Below are 20,920 nucleotides of genomic sequence, written 5' to 3' on the forward strand. Positions count from 1 at the left end.
GAATATTTGATATGGGTTATGGGTCTGGATGTCATTGAGTTGAATTATAGCAAGAAAAAAACCATTGGAAGGGGAAATAGCTCAGTACCTGATTTCTGCTAGCTTTGGCCATCCACACGAGAGCAGGATCCAAGGCTGGGACGTCACAGCAACCGAAGGTGCCATGGAGAGCACAGTTGTGTGCCTGGGGATGGGAGGGCTGATAGAGGGTCTGAGATGGGTGTGAAACACACTTGGGTGAATACAGCAGTTGAAGATGTGGCCCTCTCACAGAGCTTGCAGTCTGATGGAGAAGACCGGCACAAAATTATTGACAGACGGGAAGAACTGTTTAAATAGAGGATGAAAATCAATACGTCCGAAAAGGCCGCAGGAGGTTGTGAGTCGAGATGAGTTGAGTGAGTTGAGATGACAGTCGAGAGAATTTGATCTATACAAGAGAAAATGTAATGCGGGAAAGCCTCCTGGAGGAGATAGGGGTATTAGAAGGACTCTGAAGAAGGGAAGAGCTGAGGTTTGGTGGAACCGTGGAACCCCGGGGTCGGAAGTGGGAGAGTTGAGCACAGTGCTTAGTGAGTAGATGAGCTAGAGCGGGACAGAAAGTGTGCACCGGGGTATATTAGGAGAAGCGAATGAATGGAGGAGGGAGAGAACCGAAGAGCGTCTAAAGCACAACGGTTAGGAAATTTCTGTTGGCGATAACTGAGAAATGGATTGGACAGGAGAGATACTGGAGGCGGGTCGGCCAGTGAGGAGGATGAAATAGTAATTTACTATTACTACTGGGTTCCGACAGGCATCTTGACCAGGGTGGTGGCCACTTGCTTGGAGAGGAAGGGGAGGATCTGGGAAATGCTGTGGAGGGAAAAACCAAAAATATCTAGCAACCGAATGTAGGAATTGATAGAGCAAGAATATCCAGGACAATGCCACGGTGCACAGTTTGGGAGCTAGCGATCCTGGTGACATCAACGCTGACGGGAAAGTTAGGTAGAGGAAAGGATTTGGGAGAAAGACAAATTCAGCTTTAGAAACGTGGAGCCGGCGGGGACATCCGTCTGGAGATGTCCTGCAGGAAAGAGGGATGGTGGCAGAGCTGAAGAGGGGCGAGGCTGGCTAGATAGACTTGGAAATCATCTGCCTGGAAAGGGCAGCTGAAGCCCTGGGAGTAGATGAGCCCTTTGCAGTTGTGGGTGTGAAGTGAGAAGCGTAGGAGACTCAGAAAAGTCAGGCCCAGAGTTTGGGAGAGGACAATTTGGAGTCTCAAATACATTGAAAGGGCAGTGTTGGAAGAAATGCTTTGTGCACGACAGTGAGGCGTGATGACTTTCGTTTGCTCGCTGTGGGCAGGGAACAGGCTTACGAACTCCGTTCTATTGTATCTCACACGTGCGTAGTAGAGTATTCTGCACACATCAAGTGCTCAATAAATACCATCGATTGACTGACTGAAAAGTGGAGGGAGAGTCTAAAGAACAGAGGCCTCTGGAAAGACAGAACCGTTTTGTGGAAAGGGGGAATAGGGCCGAGATGCAACGTTAGGAGGGTTTGGTCAGAGAATGGCATTCTGCAGTTCTTGAATTATAAGGGGTGAAGTGACCCGTCGTGATGAGCGCTTACGGGTGTGTCATCGAGGGAAGGTAGAGCAGGAGGTCAGTGGAGTTGAGAGATGAGAGAAAGAGAGTGACTTTGGTGGGTGGCTGGGGGCCTCTAGATGACTGTTGAATACCTCAAGGGTCAATGGAGGAGAAGAAAATTAATTAATTCATTCAATTGTATTTATTGAGTGCTTACTGTGTGCAGAGCACTGTACTAAGCGCTTGGGAAGAACAAGTCGGCAACCTATAGAGACGGTCGCTACCCAACAACGGGCTCATGGTCTAGAGAATGAGAGAAGAAAGGAAATCAAAGCCAAATTATCTCAGAAAAGCAGAGGCAGAGAGGTAGTTGACTGCACTAGTCGTAGTGGGTTTTAGAGGCGGGTAATCTCTATATGCTGCCAATTTGTACTTCCCAAGCGCTTAGTACAGTGCTCTGCACCCAGTAAGTGCTCAATAAATACGATTAAATGAATGAATGAATGAATAATCCCTACATGTTGCCAACTTGTACTTCCCAAGCGCTTAGTACAGTGCTCTGCACCCAGTAAGTGCTCAATAAATACGATTAAATGAATGAATGAATGAGTGGGGTGGAGCAAAATGGCACTGGGGAGGGATTGAAGAGGGGGCTTACTCTCCCTCCCTTAAAAGACAGCATCACCCTTAAAATGCCACAGGAGGAAACCAGGTTATTTAAAAACAAGAACCAAAGCTTAACAAGTTAGCAGCACTGAACAGACGCCTTGCATATTTCCAGTGAAACCGAGGCAAAATGTCGCTTGAGCAGCCCTGTAGAGAAGCAGTGTGGCCCAGTGGTTAGACCACAAGCCTGGGAGTCGGAAGGACCTGGGTCCTAATCCCAATTCCATCACTTGTAGGCCGAGGGACCTCGGGCAAGTCACTCCACTTCTCCGTGCCTCAGTTACTTCATCTGTAAAATGGAGATGAAGACTGTGAGCCCCCTGCGGGACCGGGACTGTGTTCAATCATCATCAATCGTATTTACTGAGCGCTTACTATGTGCAGAGCACTGGGAAGTACAAATTGGCAACATATAGAGACAGTCCCTACCCAACAGTGGGCTCACAGTCTAAAAATGTGGTTAGCTTGACTTGTATCTGTCCCAGCAGTTAGTACGGTGCCTCGCACACGGTTAAGTGCTTAACAAATACCTCAAAAACAACAAAACAGAAAACAGCTTGGGACAGGTTGAACTAGAGTCCAAAAATCACAGGAGGGAGTTAGGGCAGAATTGAAACGTGGTGGAGTGTGGGAGGGGTGGCAGGCTAAAAGGTCGCAGTCAGATGAAGGGAGGTGGGAGGGAACGAAGAGAAAACACTGAAGGTGCTAAAAATCTGGTGTGTGGCTGAGGCCGTGAGAAGCGAAAGGACGGAGAAGTCGAGTAGGGTGAGGAAATGGGTGGTCTGGGGGGGGTCGAAGTGATCATCAGTTTGGAAACTAGTAAGGATCAGAGTAAGGGACGGGATTGAGGGGGACAGAGGGAAACCCATCAAAGACAATCAGAAATGCAGAGAAGAGCCGAAGAAGGTGGAGGATAACAGCCAGGAGTATTCAATCGTATTTATTCAATCGTATTTATTGAGCACTTACTGTGTGCAGAGCACTGTACTAAGCACTTGGAAAGTACAATTCAGCAATAAAGAGAGGCAATCCCTGTCCACACAGGGCTCACAGTCTAGAAGGGGGAAGACAAACATCAAAACAAGTAAACAGACATTAATATAAATAAATAAAATTCTACATATATACATAAATACATAAGTGCTGTGGGGTGGGGAAGGGGGGAAGAGCAAAGGGAAGTGCCGTAGCTCAGTGGAAAGAGCACGGGCTTTGGAGTCAGAGGTCATGTGTTCAAATGCCGGGCAAGGTGATAAAAAGCGTTGAAGCTAATAGTGCAGAGTTTCTGTTGGATACGGAGGTTTATAGACACACTGATTGACATGTGGTTCTCCTCTTGACACAGAGCCCCAGAAGCCATGCAGTTTCTAATACAATATCTGCCTTCTGTTTTCCCAGCCCACACCCCTGCTGACTTGATCTCAGGCAGGAGTGTGTACACTCTGCTTTTCAGAGAAAAGTAGGGTAGAAACACTGACAGACACTCTACCCTCTTGCTGACATTAGAGTAGCTGGGGAGTGAGGTGGATGTGGGATTCAAAGACAGAGAAAGAGATGAGGGGGCAAACGGAACAGAAGTGACAGAGAGGGGTGAAGGCTCTGCACACAGTAAGCGCTCAATAAATATGATTGATTGATTGAGGGGAAGCCAGACTCCCCTCACTGACCTCTCTCTTTCCTGAGGATGGGCGTGCAGGAATGGCCGCGGAGGTCTCGCTCCTGAGCCGGCAGCTTTCTGTGGGGAGAAAGAAAGCAGACTGCTTGAAACCAGGCGACGGGCTTGCCTCAGAGGCTGCTAGGCGGGACGGTGCTGGGCCTCCGTTTCACTGGGAAATGGGGGAATCCTCGGGAGGAGCCGGCCCCGATCCCCACAGACGCCCTAGGGGTCCGCTGCGTGGATGCTGCCAGGGCGTAGAAGCCCCCAGACACTCAGGCAAGCAGGGATGGGGCAAAAAGGTGAGCAGGGGGGTCATAATAATAATTTTGGTATTTGTTAAGCGCTTACTATGTGCAAAGCACTAAGGCGATCAGGTTGTCCCACGTGGGGCTCACAATCTTAATCCCCACTTTACAGATGAGGTAACAAACAGAGAAGTTAAGTGACTTCCCCGAGGTCACACAGCCGACAAGCGGCGGAGCGGGGATTTGAACCCATGACCTCGGACTCTAGCCACCGGGCCACGCTGCTTCTCTAATAATAATGATGCTATTTGTTAAGTGCTTCCTATGGGCCGAGCACCGTTCTAAGCCTCCGGGTAGATACAAGGTAATCAGGTTGTCCCATGTGGGGCTCAGTCTTAATCCCCATTTTACAGGTGAGGGGACTGAGGCACGGGGAAGTCAAGTGACGGGCCCAAAGTCACCCAGCTGGTCAAGGGCGGAGCCGGGATTAGGGTGAGCAGTGGAGTGAGACACGAGGGTGAGGACAGGAGGGAAAGGAATTTGGGAAAGACAGGAAGGCTAGTTTGGGGGCGAATAAGTCCGTTAGGCCCCGGAGTGAAACAGGAATCGCTGCCAGTCGGCTCAGGACCCCGTTCTGACAATTTCTGGAGAAATTTGTCCTTGGCTGGAGGCAGGCGGCGACGGGGGTCACGGTTCCCAGTTGAGAAGCAGCGTGGCTCAGTGGAAAGGGCCCGGGCTTTGGAGTCAGAGGTCGTGGGTTCGAATCCCAGCTCCGCCAACTGTCAGCTGGGTGACTGTGGGCAAGTCACTTAACTTCTCTGGGCCTCAGTTACCTCGTCTGTAAAACAAGGATACAAGGCGATCAGGTTGTCCCATGTGGGGCTCACAGTCTTCATCTCCATTTTACAGGTGAGCTCACTGAGGCCCAGCAAATAATAACAATAATGGCATTTATTAAGCGCTTACTATGTGCAAAGCACTGTTCTGAGCACAGGGGAGGTTACAAGGTGATCAGGTTGTCCCACGGGGGGCTCCCAGTCTTCATCCCCATTTTCCAGGTGAGGTCACTGAGGCCCAGAGAAGTGAAGTGACTTGCCCAAAGTCACACAGCTGTCAATTGTTAATATGTGTTGTTTTGTTGTCTCTCTCCCCCTTCTAGACTGTGAGCCTGCTGTTGGGTAGGGACCGTCCCTATATGTTACCAAGCGCTTAGTACAGTGCTCCGCACACAGTAAGCGCTCAATAAATACGATTGAATGCATTGGCAGAACCGGGAATTGAACCCATGACCTCCGACTCCAAAGCCCGGGCTCTTTCTGGGAAAATGGGCCATGAGAATGAAGTCAGGGCCTTCATTTATTTAGACTATGGTCCCCATGCCGGACAAAGACCGTGTCTGACCTAATTATCTTGACTCTACCCCACCGTTTGGAACAATGCTTGACTCGTAGTTCTTGACACTTAGTAAAAATAAAAAAAAAATAATACTGATGATGATGATAATAATAATAATAATAATAATTAATAATAGCAAAGCCCGTCCTTACAGCACCCAGGGATCCCTCTTCAGGACCAGCAAGTTCGCTCAGGGAGCAGAATCAGTAGATAATAATAACAATAATAATAATAATAATAGCAAAGCCCATCCTTACAGCACCCATGGATCCCTCTTCAGGATCAGCAAGTTCGCTCAGGGAGCAGAATCAGTAGATAATAATAACAATAATAATAATAATAATAATAATAATAATAATAATAATAATAATAGCAAAGCCCATCCTTACAGCACCCAGGGATCCCTCTTCAGGATCACTAAGTTCACTCAGGGAGCAGAATCAGTGGATAATAATAATAATAATAATAATAATAATAATAATAATAATAATAATAATGATAATAGCAAAGCCCATCCTTACAGCACCCATGGATCCCTCTTCAGGATCAGCAAGTTCGCTCAGGGAGCAGAATCAGTAGATAATAATAACAATAATAATAGTAATAGTAATAATAATAATAATAGCAAAGCCCATCCTTACAGCACCCAGGGATCCCTCTTCAGGATCAGCAAGTTCGCTCAGGGAGCAGAATCAGTAGATAATAATAACAATAATAATAATAATAATAATGATAATAATAATAATAGCAAAGCCCATCCTTACAGCACCCAGGGATCCCTCTTCAGGATCACTAAGTTCACTCAGGGAGCAGAATCAGTGGATAATAATAATAATAATAATAATAATAATAATAATAATAATGATAATAGCAAAGCCCATCCTTACAGCACCCATGGATCCCTCTTCAGGATCAGCAAGTTCGCTCAGGGAGCAGAATCAGTAGATAATAATAACAATAATAATAATAATGATGGCGTTTGATAAGCGCTTACTATCCCCAGCGCTCAGAACAGTGCTTTGCACATAGTTAAGGGTTTAAGAAATGCCATTATCATTATTATTTTAAGAGTCGGAGCAGGGCTGTGTTGGACCTGCGCCTACAACCTCGATGTCCCGCTGGGATGCCGGGGGGGGGGGCGGGGGGGGCCTGGATTCCCGGGCGATCAGCAGGGGCCGGGGGCGGAGTTGCGGGGGGGGGGCGCCTCCCAGATGATTTTCCCGTCCCTGGCCCCCCGCCCCGCACCGATCGGCCTGAATGAAGCCGGAGATTGGGCCGAGGAGCCCCGGCCCGCAACCCTGGGAATCACGTGAGTGCCTAGTTTGGGAATTCCGGCTCCCGCAAAGGCTGCACGGGGGGATTCCCGCAGCTCCCGCCCGGGGTGCACGGGGGGGGGGGGATCCCGCAGCTCCCGCTCGGGGTGCACGGGGGGGGGGGGGATCCCGCACCTCCCGCTCGGAGTGCACGGAGGGCCCTCAGCTCCCGCTCGGGGTGCACGGGGGCGATCCCGCACCTCGTGCACGGGGTGCACGGGGGGATCCCGTAACTCCCGCTCGGGGTGCACGGGGGGATCCCGCACCTCCCGCTCGGGGTGCACGGGGGGATCCCGCAACTCCCGCTCGGGGTGCACGGGGGGATCTCGCAACTCCCGCTCGGGGTGCACGGGGGGATCCCGCAGCTCCCGCCCGGGGTGCACGGGGGGCTCTCAGTTCTCCCCCAGGGTGCACGGGGGCGGGGGGGGGGTCCCGCAGCTCCCGTCCAGGGTGCACGGGGGGGATCCCGCACCCCACGCTCCGGGTGCACGGGGGGATCCCGCAGCTCCCGCTCGGTGCACGAGGGGAGACCGCAGGACCCGTCCAGGGACCCTGCACCGAAGGGATCCCGCACCGCTCGCTCAGGGTGCACGGGGGGATCCCGCACCGCTCGCTCAGGGTGCACGGGGGGATCCCGCACCTCACGCTCAGGGTGCACGGAGGGGGATCCGCAGCTCCTGCTCGGGGTGCACGGGGGGATCCCGCACCTCTCGCTCAGGGTACACGGGGGGGATCCCGCACCTCCCGCTCAGGGTGCACGGAGGGGGATCCGCAGCTCCTGCTCGGGGTGCACGGGGGGATCCCGCACCTCCCGCTCAGGGTGCACGGGGGGGATCCCGCAGCTCCCACTCGGTGCACGAGGGGACACCGCAGGACCCGTCCAGGGTGCACGAAGGGATCCCGTTCCTCTCGCTCAGGGTGCACGGGGGGATCCCGCACCGCCCGCACGGGGTGCACGGAGGGATCCCGCAGCCCCCACTCAGGGTGCACGGGGGGGGGAATCCCGCACCTCCCGCTCGGGGTGCACGGGGGGATCCCGCAACTCCCGCTCAGGGTGCACGGAGGGCTCTCAGTTCTCCCCCAGGGTGCACGGGGGCGGGGGGGGGGGGGGTCCCGCAGCTCCCGTCCAGGGTGCACGGGGGGGGGATCCCGCACCTCCCGCTCAGGGTGCACGGGGGCGATCCCGCAGGTGCACGGGGGGGATCCCGCAGCTCCCACTCGGTGCACGAGGGGAGACCGCAGGACCCGTCCAGGGTGCACGGGGGGATCCCGCACCTCTCGCTCAGGGTGCACGGGGGGATCCCGCACCTCACGCTCAGGGTGCACGGAGGGGGATCCGCAGCTCCCGCTCTGGGTGCACGGGGGGGGGGGGATCCCGCAGCTCCCGCTCGGGGTGCACGGGGGGGGGGGGATCCCGCAGCACCCACTCAGTGCACGGGGGGGGGGGGGGATCCCGCAGCTCCCGCTCCGGGTGCACGGGGGGAGACGGCAGTTGTCACCCAGGGTGTACGGGGAGGGGGATCCCGCAGCTCCCGCTCAGGGTGCACGGGGGGAGCCGAGCTCCCGCTCAGGGTGCACGGGGGGAATCCCGCAGGTCTTGCTCAGGGTGCACGGGGGGAGCCGAGCTCCCGCTCAGGGTGCACGGGGGGAATCCCGCAGGTCTTGCTCAGGGTGCACGGGGGGAGCCGAGCTCCCGCTCAGGGTGCACGGGGGGGAGGGGGGGGATCCCGCAGCTCCCGCCCAGGGTGCACGGGGGGAGGGAGGGAGGGAGACAGACCGCATCCCCCGCCGGGGTGCCCGGGGGGATTGATCCCGCAGCTCCCGCTCAGGGGGCACGGGGGGGCGGGGGTTCTCCCAGCTCTCACCCGGGGTCTACGGGCGAAGACCGAGCTGCCGCTTAGGGTACGCGGGGGGGGGGGGGGGGGGGAGATCCCGCAGCTCCCGCTCAGGGGGCACGGGCGGATCCCGCAGCTCCCACTCGGTGCACGGTGTGTGTGTGTGTGTGTGTGTGTGTGTGTGTGTGTGTGTGTGTGTGCCCGTGTGTCCCGCCCAAGGTGCCCGTTGGGCTCTCCCAGCTGTCACCCAGGGCGCACGGAGGAGGGAAACCGCAGCCCCCGCTCAGGGTGCACGGTGGGGGGGGGGGGATCCCGCACCTCCCGCCCAGGGTGCACGGGGGGAATCCCGCAGGTCCCGCCCAGGGTGCACGGGGTGCACGGGGGGCTCTTCCAGCTCCCATCTCGTTGCACGGTGGGGTGGTTCCCGCATTTCCCGCTCAGCGTGCACGGGGGGATGCCGCAGTTCCCACCCCAGGGTGCACGGGGGGGGGGAATCCCGCAGCTCCCGCTCAGGGTGCACGGGGTGGGGGGGAAATCCCGCACCTCCCGCTCAGGGAGCACGGAGGGATTTGCAGCTCCCGCCCAGGTTGCACGGGGGGCTCTCCCAGCTCCCATCTCGTTGCACGGGAGGGTGGTTCCCGCATTTCCCGCCCAGCGTGCACGGGGGGATCCCGCAGTTTCCACCCCAGGGTGCACGGAGGGATCCCGCTGCTCCCGCTCAGGGTGCACGGGAGGGGGGGGGGATCCCGCACCTCCCGCTCAGGGTGCACGGGGGGGGGATCCCGCACCTCCCGCTCAGGGTGCACGGGGGGGGGGATCCCGCAGCTCCCGCTCAGGGTGCACGGGGGAGGGGGATCCCGCAGCTCCCGCTCACGGTGCACGGGGGGGGGGGAAATCCCGCACCTCCCGCTCAGGGAGCACGGACGGATTTGCACCTCCCGCCCAGGGTGCACGGGGGGGGGGGAATCCCGCAGGTCCCGCCCGGGGTGCACGGGGGGCTCTCCCAGCTCCCGCTCGGTGCACGGGGGGGTGGGTCCCGCATTTCCCGCTCAGCGTGCTCGGGGGGATCCCGCATTTCCCGCTCAGCGTGCACGGAGGGATCCCGCAGTTCCCCCCCCAGGGTGCACGGGGAGGGGGGATCCCGCAGCTCCCGCTCAGGGTGCACGGGAGGGGGGGGATCCCGCACCTCCCGCCCCGGGTGAAGGGGGGGGTTTGCGGGGGGGCACCCAGGTGATTAGCGCCGCGGGGCCCAACGGGGCTCAACACACCCTCCGCACCTCGCTCCTTCATTCATTCATCCAGCCAACCGTATTTATTGAGCGCCTACTACTGTGTGCACAGCACTGGACTAAGCGCTGGGGAAGGGCGAGGCGGCACCTCGGTTCCCGAGTCACCTTGTAAGCGGTTCAACCGAGTAACAATCAATCAATCAATCAATCAATCAATCGTATTGATTGAGTGCTTACTGGGTGCAGAGCACTGTACTAAGCGCTTGGGAAGTCCAAGTTGGCAACATATAGAGACAGTCCCTACCCAACAGTGGGCCCACAGTCTAGAAGGGGGAGACAGAGAACAAAACCAAACATATTAACAAAATAAAATAAATAGAATAGATATGTACAAGTAAAATAAATAGAGTAATAAATATGTACAAACAAATATACATATATACAGGTGCTGTGGGGAAGGGAAGGAGGTAAGATGGGGGGATGGAGATGGGGATGAATAGTCGCTTTCAGAGATGCCCTTTCAAGGACCCAGCGCTTAGAACAGTGCTTTGCACATAGTAAGCGCTTAATAAATACCAAAAAAAAAAAAGGACCGGGAAAATAACTGATCCTGGGAAATAGCTGCTTTGCACATAGTAAGCGCTTTTAGACTGTGAGCCCACTGTTGGGTAGGGACTGTCTCTAGATGTTGCCAATTTGTACTTCCCAAGCGCTTAGTACAGTGCTCTGCACACAGTAAGCGCTCAATAAATACGATTGATGATGATGTTGATGCTTAATAAGCAACAAAAAAAAGGACCGGGAAAATGACTGACCCTGGGAAATAGCACCGGGCGGATTGTAGCAAACAATTCTGAGCTGCTTGGCACGTAGTAAGCGCTTAATAAACAACAACAAAAAGATCCGGGAAAATAACTGACCCTGGGAAATAGCAGCGGGCGGTTTTTAGCCAACAATTCTGAGCTGCTTTGCAATCAATCAATCAATCAATCGTATTTATCGAGCGCTTACTATGTGCAGAGCACTGTACTAAGCGCTTGGGAAGTACACATTGGCAACATATAGAGACGGTCCCTACCCAACAGTGGGCTCACAGTCTAAAAGGGGGAGACAGAGAACAAAACCAAACATACTAACGAAATAAAATAAATAGAATAGATATGTACAAGTAAAATAAATAAATAAATAGAGTAACAAATATGTACAAACATATACATAGTAAGTAAGCGGTTTTTAGCCAACAATTCTGAGCTGCTTTGCAATCAATCAATCAATCAATCGTATTTATTGAGCGCTTACTATGTGCAGAGCACTGTACTAAGCGCTTGGGAAGTACACATTGGCAACATCTAGAGACGGTCCCTACCCAACAGTGGGCTCACAGTCTAAAAGGGGGAGACAGAGAACAAAACCAAACATACTAACAAAATAAAATAAATAGAATAGATATGTATAAGTAAAATAAATAAATAAATAAATGAATAGAGTAATAAATATGTACAAACATATACATAGTAAGTAAGCAGTTTTTAGCCAACAATTCTGAGCTGCTTTGCAATCAATCAATCAATCGTATTTATTGAGCGCTTACTATGTGCAGAGCACTGTACTAAGCGCTTGGGAGTACACATTGGCAACATATAGAGACGGTCCCTACCCAACAGTGGGCTCACAGTCTAAAAGGGGGAGACAGAGAACAAAACCAAACATACTAACGAAATACAATAAATAGAATAGATATGTACAAGTAAAATAAATAAATAAATAGAGTAACAAATATGTACAAACATATACATAGTAAGTAAGCGGTTTTTAGCCAACAATGCTGAGCTACTTTGCAATCAATCAATCAATCGTATTTATTGAGCGCTTACTACGTGCAGAGCACTGTACTAAGCGCTTGGGAAGTACACATTGGCAACAAATAGAGACGGTCCCTACCCAACAGTGGGCTCACAGTCTAAAAGGGGGAGACAGAGAACAAAACCAAACATACTAACGAAATAAAATAAATAGAATAGATATGTACAAGTAAAATAAATAAATAAATAGAGTAATAAATATGTACAAACTAGTAAGTATGCGGTTTTTAGCCAACAATTCTGAGCTGCGTGTCTACACTGTGGAGCAGGTGTTTGAATCTTAAAAGGCCGACTGTGTCACCGAACGAGACTGTTGGGTGCAGGTGGAGAGGTTTGGACAAAACATTTCGAGAGAGGAACCCGTTCCCGGCTACAGCACTTGGGGAATAATAATAATAATAATAATAATAATAATAATAATAATAATGGCATTTGTTAAGCGCTTACTATGTGGAAAGCACTGTTCTAAGCGCTGGGGGGGATACAGGGTGATCAGGTTGTCCCACGGGGGCTTCACAGTCTGCATCTCCATTTTACAGATGAGGTAACTGAGGCCCCCGAGAAGTGAAGTGACTTGCCCAGGGTCACACAGCAGACTTGTGCACCTAGCTTTAATTCTATTTATTCTGACGACTTGACATCTGTCCACGTGTTTTGTTGTCTGTCTCCCCCTTCTAGACTGTGAGCCCGTTGTTGTTGTATAGGGACGTCTCTAGATGTTGCCAACTTGTACTTCCCAAGCGCTTAGTACAGTGCTCTGCACACAGTAAGCGCTCAATAAATACGATTGAATGAAGGAATGAATAGAAGCAGCATGGAAAGAGCACAGGATTGAGAGGCGGGAGACCAGAGGTCCAATCCCACCTGCACCACGTACTGCGTGACTTCAGGCATCTGTTATGATAATTATGGTGTCTGTTAAACGGTGACTATGTGCTAAGCGCTGTATTAAACCCTGGGGTAGATACAGTAAGCTCTGATGCAGTCCGAGACCCACATGGGGGGCTCAAGGTCTCAAGTAGAAAGGAGATCAGGTATTGAACCCCAGTTTCACAGTTGAGGAAACGGAGGCTTTGGAGAAGTGAAGTGAATTATCCAAGGTCTCACAGCAGGTAAGTGGCAGAGGCAGGATTAGAATCCAGGCCCTCTGACTCCAGGCCCATGCTTGTTGCCTCAGTTTCCTCGTTTGTAAAATGGGGATTACATACCCATTCTCCTTGCCCCTTAGTTTCTGTTCCCCACATGGTCCTAGGAGCTGTGCCTGATCTGATTATATTCATTCATTCAATCGTATTTATTGAGCGCTTACTGTGTGCGGAGCACTGTACCCAGTGTTTACCACAGTGTTAGAACAAGTCTCCCCGCCCGGAGACCTAGGGGGAATCCTTTTGGGCCCTGACTGAAGCCAGTCCGTAGTAAGAGGCCTTTCGGTGTGTCCCTGAGCGTTCGGTCCACGTCGACACAGAGGCTCATTTCGTCATCTTCAACGATGGTATTTATTGAGCGCTCACTATGTGCAGAGCGCCCTACTTAACCCTTGGGAGAGTTCGGTGCAGTAGAGTTGGCAGACGCGTTCCCCGACGTTTCAGTCAAACTTTGGGTTTTGGAAAGTGTAGCCGGAGCTTCAGGAATCATCTGTTCTCCCGGGACCACGAACTGGGCCCCCGGGTAATTCCATTCCGTTCAACCGTATTTACTGAGCGCTTACTGTGTGCGGAGCACTGTACTAAGCGCTTGGGAAGTACACATCGGCAATATGTGGAGACGGTCCCTACCCAACAAGGGGTTCACAGTCTAGAAGGGGGGAGAGAACTGAAACACAAAACAAGTAGATAGGTGTCAATGCCAGTAGATTCGTTCATTCATTCAGTCATATTTATGGAGCACCTACTGTGTGCAGAGCACTGTACTAAGCGCTTAGGTGTCAATGTATAGTCACCCATCCATATCTGCTAATTCTGTTGTATTGTACTCTCCCAAGCACTCAGTACAGTGCTCTGCACATAGTAAGCACTCAATAAATACCTTTGATTGATGAAGGGGAAGGGAATTGGATGCCAGAGGGAAAATATGGGCAAGGAGTCCACGGTGAGACAGGAGAGATCAAGGCTCAGTGAGCAGAAATGGATATTTATTTAAGAGCTCAAGTAATAGGGCACATACGGAAGGGGTTTCTCGGGGATGGAGAGGAAGGAGAGGCTGAGTGGCTGTGTGGAGTTGTGTCAGAAGGTGTGTAGGTGTACGTTCGAGAGCATGTGTGCACGTGTGTACAAGCGCAGGACGAAAGCGTGGCTGTGTGGGGTTGTGTCAGAAGGTGTGTAGGTGTACGTTCGAGAGCATGTGTGCACGTGTGTACAAGCGCACGACGAAAGCGTGGCTGTGTGGAGTTGTGTCAGAAGGTGTGTAGGTGTACGTTCGAGAGCTTGTGTGCACGTGTGTTCAAGCGCACAACGAAAGCGTGGCTGTGTGGAGTTGTGTCAGAAGGTGTGTAGGTGTACGTTCGAGAGCATGTGTGCACGCGTGTACAAGGGCACGATGAAAGCAGCGGCAGGGCACTTTTAATAATAATAATAATAATGATGGCATCTATTAAGCGCTTACTTTGTGCAAAGCACTGTTCTGAGCGCATGGGAGGTTACAAGATGATCAGGTTGTCCCACAGGGAGGGGTTCTCACCGTCTTAATCCCTATTTTACAGATGAGGTAACTGAGGCCTAGAGAAGTGAAGTGACTCACCCAAAGTCACACAGCTGACAATTGGTAGAGCTGGGATTTGAACCCATGACCTCTGACTCCAAAGCCCGGGCTCTTTCCACTGAGCCAGTTGAGAGAACAAGGCTGCCGATTAACGGCTTTGATCGCGGGAATTAAGTTCCCCAGGAGCAGCGTGGTTTGAAAGCAGTTGGCTTTTTCTCGCCATCGGCTTTCATCATCAATCGTATTTATTGAGCGCTTACTATGTGCAGAGCACTGTACTAAGCGCTTTCTGTTTGCGGTAATTTGCCCCTGATTTTCAAGTGGCGTGGCAGCTGTCTGCTCCTCGAGTTCCTAAATTCTCCCCGAGGAAATATCGTCTCAGGACTTTGTGCTTTTAATAATGGCGTTTTGATTGAGAAGCAGCGTGGCTCAGTGGAAAGAGTCAGAGGTCGTGGGTTCAAATCCCGGTTCCGCCAGTCGTCAGCTGTGTGACTTTGGGCAAGTCGCTTCACTTCTCTGGGCCTCAGTTCCCTCATCTGTAAAACGGGGATGAAGACTGTGAACCTGATCACCTTGTATCCCCCAGTGCTTAGAACAGTGCTTTGTACCTAGTATTTCTTTTATTTTGTTAGTATGTTTGGTTTTGTTCTCTGTCTCCCCCTTTTAGACTGTGAGCCCACTGTTGGGTAGGGACTGTCTCTATATGTTGCCAATTTGTACTTCCCAAGCGCTTAGTACAGTGCTGTGCACATAGTAAGCACTCAATAAATACGATTGATTGATTGATTGATTGATAGTAAGCGCTCAACAAATTGCTTAGTACAGTGCTCTGCACACAGTAAGTGCTCAATAAATACGATTGAATGAATTATTATTATATTGCATGGTGTCTGTGCTAGCGCTTAGTACAGTGCTTGTCCCGTATAGAGCACTTAGCAAATTCCACTGTCATTTTGGGTTAACTAGTAGCATTAAAGGGAGCTTCACCCAGCCCAGGACGGCAGGAAAAGCCTTCTGCCAATTTCCAGCTCGCCTCTCCGACTCTCCATTTGAGAAGCGGCGGGGCTCAGTGGAAAGACCCCGGGCTTGGGAGTCAGAGGTCCTGAGTTCTAATCCCACCTCTGCCACTCGTCAGCTGACTTGGGGCAAGTCATTTCACTTCTCTGGGCCTCAGTTGCCTCATCTGCAAAATGGGGATTTAAGATTGTGAGCCCCACGTGGGGCAACCTGATCACTTTGTATCCTCCCCAGCGCTTAGAACATAGGAAGTGTTTAACAAATACCAAAACTATTATTATTATTATTCTCTGGGCCTCAAGTTACCTCATCTGTAAAATGGGGGTGAAGACTGTGAGCCCCACGTGGGACAACCTTGACCAGACCCCTCTGGGCCTCAGTCACCTCATCTGTAAAATGGGGGTGAAGACCGTGAGCCCCGCCTTGAATCGACCCCAGCGTTTAGAACAGTGCTTGGCACACAGTAAGCGCTTACCATGGACCATTATTATTCTTATCTTCTGCCGCCGTTTATGGCCAATTAATTCTATTTGTTCTGGCGATTTTGACACCCGTCTCCATGTTTTGTTCTGCTGTCTGTCTCCCTCTTTCCATTCATCACCGTCATCATCAATCGTATTTATTGAGCGCTTACTGTGTGCAGAGCACTGTACTAAGCGCTTGGGAAGTACAAATTGGCAACATATACAGTCCCAGTCGTATTTATTGAGCGCTTACTGTGGAGTAAGCGCTTGGGAAGGACAAGTTGGCAGCACAGTCTAGACTGTGAGCCCGTTGTTGGGGAGGGACCGGCTTGGCCTTCCCGAGCGCCCAGTCCAGTGCTGTGCACACAGTAAGCGCTCCATAAATAGGACTGAATGAATGAATGACTGAATGAATGACTGAATGAGGAGCCCGACCCCTTGGAGGCGTCTCATTTACATCTCATTTGCATGCAGAGAGCGGGGGGCCTGACGGGAGCCGTGCGGACCGGAGACGATTCCGCCGGGCTCTCGGTCCCGGGGTCGGAGGTCAGGGGGCCGGGCGGGCCGCCCGCCCTATGACGTCAGCGCCGGAGCCGGCGGCAGGCCCCGCCCCTCCCCCCCCCCCCCCCCTGCGGGGCAGCGCCCCCTCCTGGCTCGGCCCGGTGCCGGCAGGCGGCGCCGCGTTTTCCATCCGTTCCATTCAATCTCCCTCCCTCCCTCCTTCCTCCCTCCCTTCCTTTCCTCCCTTTCTCCCTCCCTCCCTTCCTCCCTCCCTCCCTCCATCCCTCTCTCTCTTCCCTTCCCTTCTTTCCCCCCCCCCCCCCCAACTGGGGAGGTTACAAGGTGATCAGGTTGTCTCATGGGGGGGCTCCCAGTCTTAACCCCCATTTTACAGATGAGGTAACTGAGGCCCAGAGAAGTTAAGTGACTTGCCCAAAGTCACACAGCTAACTGGCTTGGCTGAGATTTGAACCCATGTCCTCTGACTCCAAAGCCCGTGCTCTTTCCTCTGAGCCATGCTGCTTCTCTCCTTCCTTCCTTCCTTCCTTCCTTCCTCCCTTCCTTCCTTCCTTCCTCCCTCCCCCACCTTCCCTCCCCTTCCCTTTCCTTTTCTTCCTTCCTCCCTCCTCTCCCCCCCGCCGAACTGGGGATGTTACAAGGTGATCAGGTTGTCTGATGAGGGGCTCCCAGTCTTAACCCCCATTTTACAGATGAGGTAACTGAGGCCCAGAGAAGTTAAGTGATTTGCCCAAAGTCACACAGCCAACTGGCATAGCTGGGTTTTGAACCCATGACCTCTGACTCCAAAGCCCATGCTCTTTCCTCTGAGCCATGCTGCTTCTCTCCTTCCTTCCTTCCTTCCTTCCTTCCTTCCTTCCTTCCTTCCTTCCTTCCTCCCTCCCTCCCTTCCTTCCTTCCTTCCTTCCTTCCTTCCCTTCCCTCCCCTCCCCTTCCCTCCCCTTCCCTGTTGTTAGTCACATTCTCTGCCCACAACAGGTTTACAGGCTAAAGGGGGAGACAGACATTGAAATAAATAAATACTTTACAGGTATGTACATAAATTCTGTGGGGCCAAGGGAGGGATGAATAAAGGGTGCAAATTCAAGTGCAGGGGCGACACACAGGAGGTGGGAGAAGAGGAAATGAAAATGTAGTTGGGGAAGGCCACCTGGAGAAGTGCCTTCAATATGGCCCAGAAGGTAGGTAGAACGATCGTCTGTCAGATATGAAGAGGGCAGATATTCCATGTCAGATATGAAGAGGGCAGATATTCCAGGCCAGAGGCAAAATGTGGGCGAAATGTCGCCGGTGAGGTGGATGAGACTGAGGTACAGTGAGGAGGTTGGCTTTAGAGGAGAAAAGTGGGCAGGCTGAGTTGTAGTAATAATAATGATAATGATGACATTTGTTAAGTGCTTACTATGTGCAAAGCACTGTTTTAAGCGCTGGAGAGCAGTGAGGTAAGGGAGGAGGGGGCAAGGTAGCTGAGTGCTTTGAAGCCAATGGTGAGGAGTACGCAGGTGGACGGGCAGACCCCCGGAGGTTCTTGTGGAGTTAGGAAACATGGGCTGAGAGATGGGCTCGATCGATCAATCAGTGTTATTTATTGAACACTTACTATGTTGAGAGCATTGTACTAAACACTTGGGAGAATGTGATACGAAAGACTAAAAATACACAGTTCCCAACCCACAACGAGGGAGAGACAGGCATGAATGCAAATAATGTCTAAGAAGCAGCGTGGCTCAGTGGAAAGAGCACGGGCATTGGAGTCAGAGGTCATGGGTTCAAATCCCAGCTCCGCTAGTTGTCAGCTGGGTGACTTTGGGCAAGTCACTTCTCTGGGCCTCAGTTACCTCATCTGTAAAATGGGGATTAAGACTGTGAGCCCCCTGTGGGACAACCTGATCATCTTGTAACCTCCCCAGCGCTTAGAACAGTGCCTTGCACATAGTAAGCGCTTGCTAAATGCCATTATTATTATTATTATTATTAATGATGTATAAGAAGCAGTGTGGTTCAGTGGAAAGAGCAGGGGCATTGGAGTCAGAGGTCATGGGTTCAAATCCTGGCTCCGCCGATTGTCAGCTGGGTGACTTTGGACAAGTCACTTAACTTCTCTGTGCCTCAGTTACCCCCTCTGTAAAATGGGGATTAAGACTGTGAGCCCCCGTGGGACAACCTGATCACCTTGTAACCTTCCCCGCACTTGGAACAGTGCTTTGCACATAGTAAGCGCTTAATAAATGCCATTATTATTAAATAAGTAATTTTTAATAAATAATTTACAGGTATGTACATAAGTAACATAAGTACTGTGGGGTTGGTGGTAGGGCGAATATCAAATGTCCAAAGGCCACACACAGATCCAAGTGCATAGATGATGCAGAAGAGCAAGTGAGCCGGGGAAAAGAGGACTTAATTGGGAAAAGCCGCTCGGAGAAGATAATAATAATAATAATGATAATGGCATTTGTTAAGCGCTTACTATGTGCAAAGCACTGTTCTAAGTGCTGGGGAGGTTACAAGGTGATCAGGTTGTCCCACGGGGGGCTCACAGTCTTCATTCCCATTTTGCAGATGAGGTAACTGAGGCACAGAGAATAATAATAATAATAATGATGGCATTTATTAAGCGCTTACCTTATGCAAAGCATTCATTCATTCAATCGTATTTATTGAGCGCTTACTGTGTGCAGAGCACTGTGCTGAGCGCTTGGGAAGTACGAGTTGGTAACATACAGAGCCGGTCCCTACCCAATAGCGGGCTCACATTCTAGAAGGCGCTGGGGAGGTTACAAGGTGATCAGATTGTCCCACGCGGGGTTCACAGTCTTCATCCCCATTTTACGGATGAGGGAACTGAGGGCCAGAGAAGTGAAGCGACTTGCCCAAAGTCACACAGCGGGCAATTGGGGGAGCCGGGATTTGATCCCATGACCTCTGACTCCAAAGCCCGGGCTCTTTTCGCTGAGCCACGCCGAAGACGTAACCTTAGTAATGCTTTGAAGGTGGAGATGGTGGTGGCCGGGTGTATACGGATGGGGGGCAGTTCCGGGCTTGGGGGAGGATGTCGGAAAGGGGTCGGCAGCGAGGTAGATGAGATCGGGTCAAAGTGAGTAAATTGGAGCTGGAGGAGCGGAGGGTGCGGGCTGGGCTCTACTAGGAGATTTGTGGTGAGGGAACATGGAGCAAACTGATTGAGGGCTTTAACCCAGTGGTTGATGCAATGGTTTTGTCTGTTGAAAAGATGGATGGGCAGCCATTGGAGGTTCTTGAGGAGTGGGGAGACATGGACTGAAGGTTTTTGTTGGTAAATTATTTGGGCAGCGTGAGGAAGTATGGATAGGAGTGGGGAAAGACTGGAACCCAGAAGATCAGCGAGGAGGCAGATACGGTAATCAAGGCGGGATAGGATAAGTGCTCGGATCAGTGTGGTAGCAGATTGGACGGAGAGGAGAGGGGGGATTTTAGCAACGTTATGAAGGTGGAACTGACAGGACTTGGTGACAGATTGAATCTGTGGGTGGATTGAGAGAGATGCTTAATACAGTGCCCTGCACACAGTAAGCGCTCAATAAATACGATTGAATGAATGAATGAAGGCCAACGCCAAGGTTACGAGCTTGTGAGACAGGGAGGATGGTGCTTTTTCTCCAGTTTTGGGAAAGTCATGAGGGAGGGCAGGGCTTGGGTGAGAAGATAAGGAGTTCAGTTTTGGACGTGTACAATTTTGGGTGGCTGTTGGACAACCATATAGAGAGATATCCTGAAGACAGGAGGAGATGCGAGACTGGAGACGAGGAGAGAGGTCAGGGCCAGAAATGTGGATTTGGGTAGCATCTGCAGAGAGGTGGCAGTTGAAGCCATCGGAGTTAAGGAGTTCTCCAGAGGAATGGTTGTAGATGGAGACTAGAAGGGGACCTAGAATTGAACCTTGACGGACACCCACAGCTATGGGGTGGGAGGCAGAGGAGGAGCTCGCGAAGGAGACTGAGAATGAACGGCCGGAGATAAGAGGAGAACCAGAAGAGGAAAGAGTCAGTGAAGCCAAGATTGAATAACGTTTCCGGGAGAAGGGGGTGGTCCAGTATCGAAGGCAGCCGAGAGGGCGAGGAGGATGAGATCGGAGTAGAGGCCGTTGGCTTTGGCAAGAAGGAGACCTTTGGTGACCTTTGAGAGGGCGATTTCTGCGAAGTGAAGGGGATGGAAGCCAGATTAGAAAGGATCAAGGAGGGAATAGAAGAGAGGAATTTGAGACCGCGGGTGTAGACAACTCGCTCAAGGAGTTTGGAGAGGAATGGTAGGAGGGAGATGGGGTGATAATAATAATAATAATAATGATGATGGCATTTATTAAGCACTTACTATGTTCAAAGCACTGTTTTAAGTGCTGGGGAGGTTATAAGGTGATCAGGTTGTCCCACGGGGAGCTCACAGTCTTCACCCCCATTTTACAGATGAG

General features: G+C 51.8%; 1 protein-coding gene across 1 annotated transcript in view; it reads left to right on the forward strand.

The window, feature by feature from the left end:
• Positions 1 to 6,781: 6,781 nt before the first annotated feature.
• The window catches only part of OCA2 (OCA2 melanosomal transmembrane protein), a 207,786-nt gene continuing 193,647 nt past the window's right edge, over positions 6,782 to 20,920 (forward strand). Inside the window, exon 1 of the mRNA XM_038760386.1 lies at positions 6,782 to 6,846. Coding sequence (XP_038616314.1) covers positions 6,795 to 6,846 — 52 coding nt within the window. The 5' untranslated portion in view covers positions 6,782 to 6,794. The remainder of the gene's footprint in view (positions 6,847 to 20,920) is intronic.

Source organism: Tachyglossus aculeatus, chromosome 18 (assembly GCF_015852505.1).
Source record: "Tachyglossus aculeatus isolate mTacAcu1 chromosome 18, mTacAcu1.pri, whole genome shotgun sequence".
Taxonomy (NCBI): domain Eukaryota; kingdom Metazoa; phylum Chordata; class Mammalia; order Monotremata; family Tachyglossidae; genus Tachyglossus; species Tachyglossus aculeatus.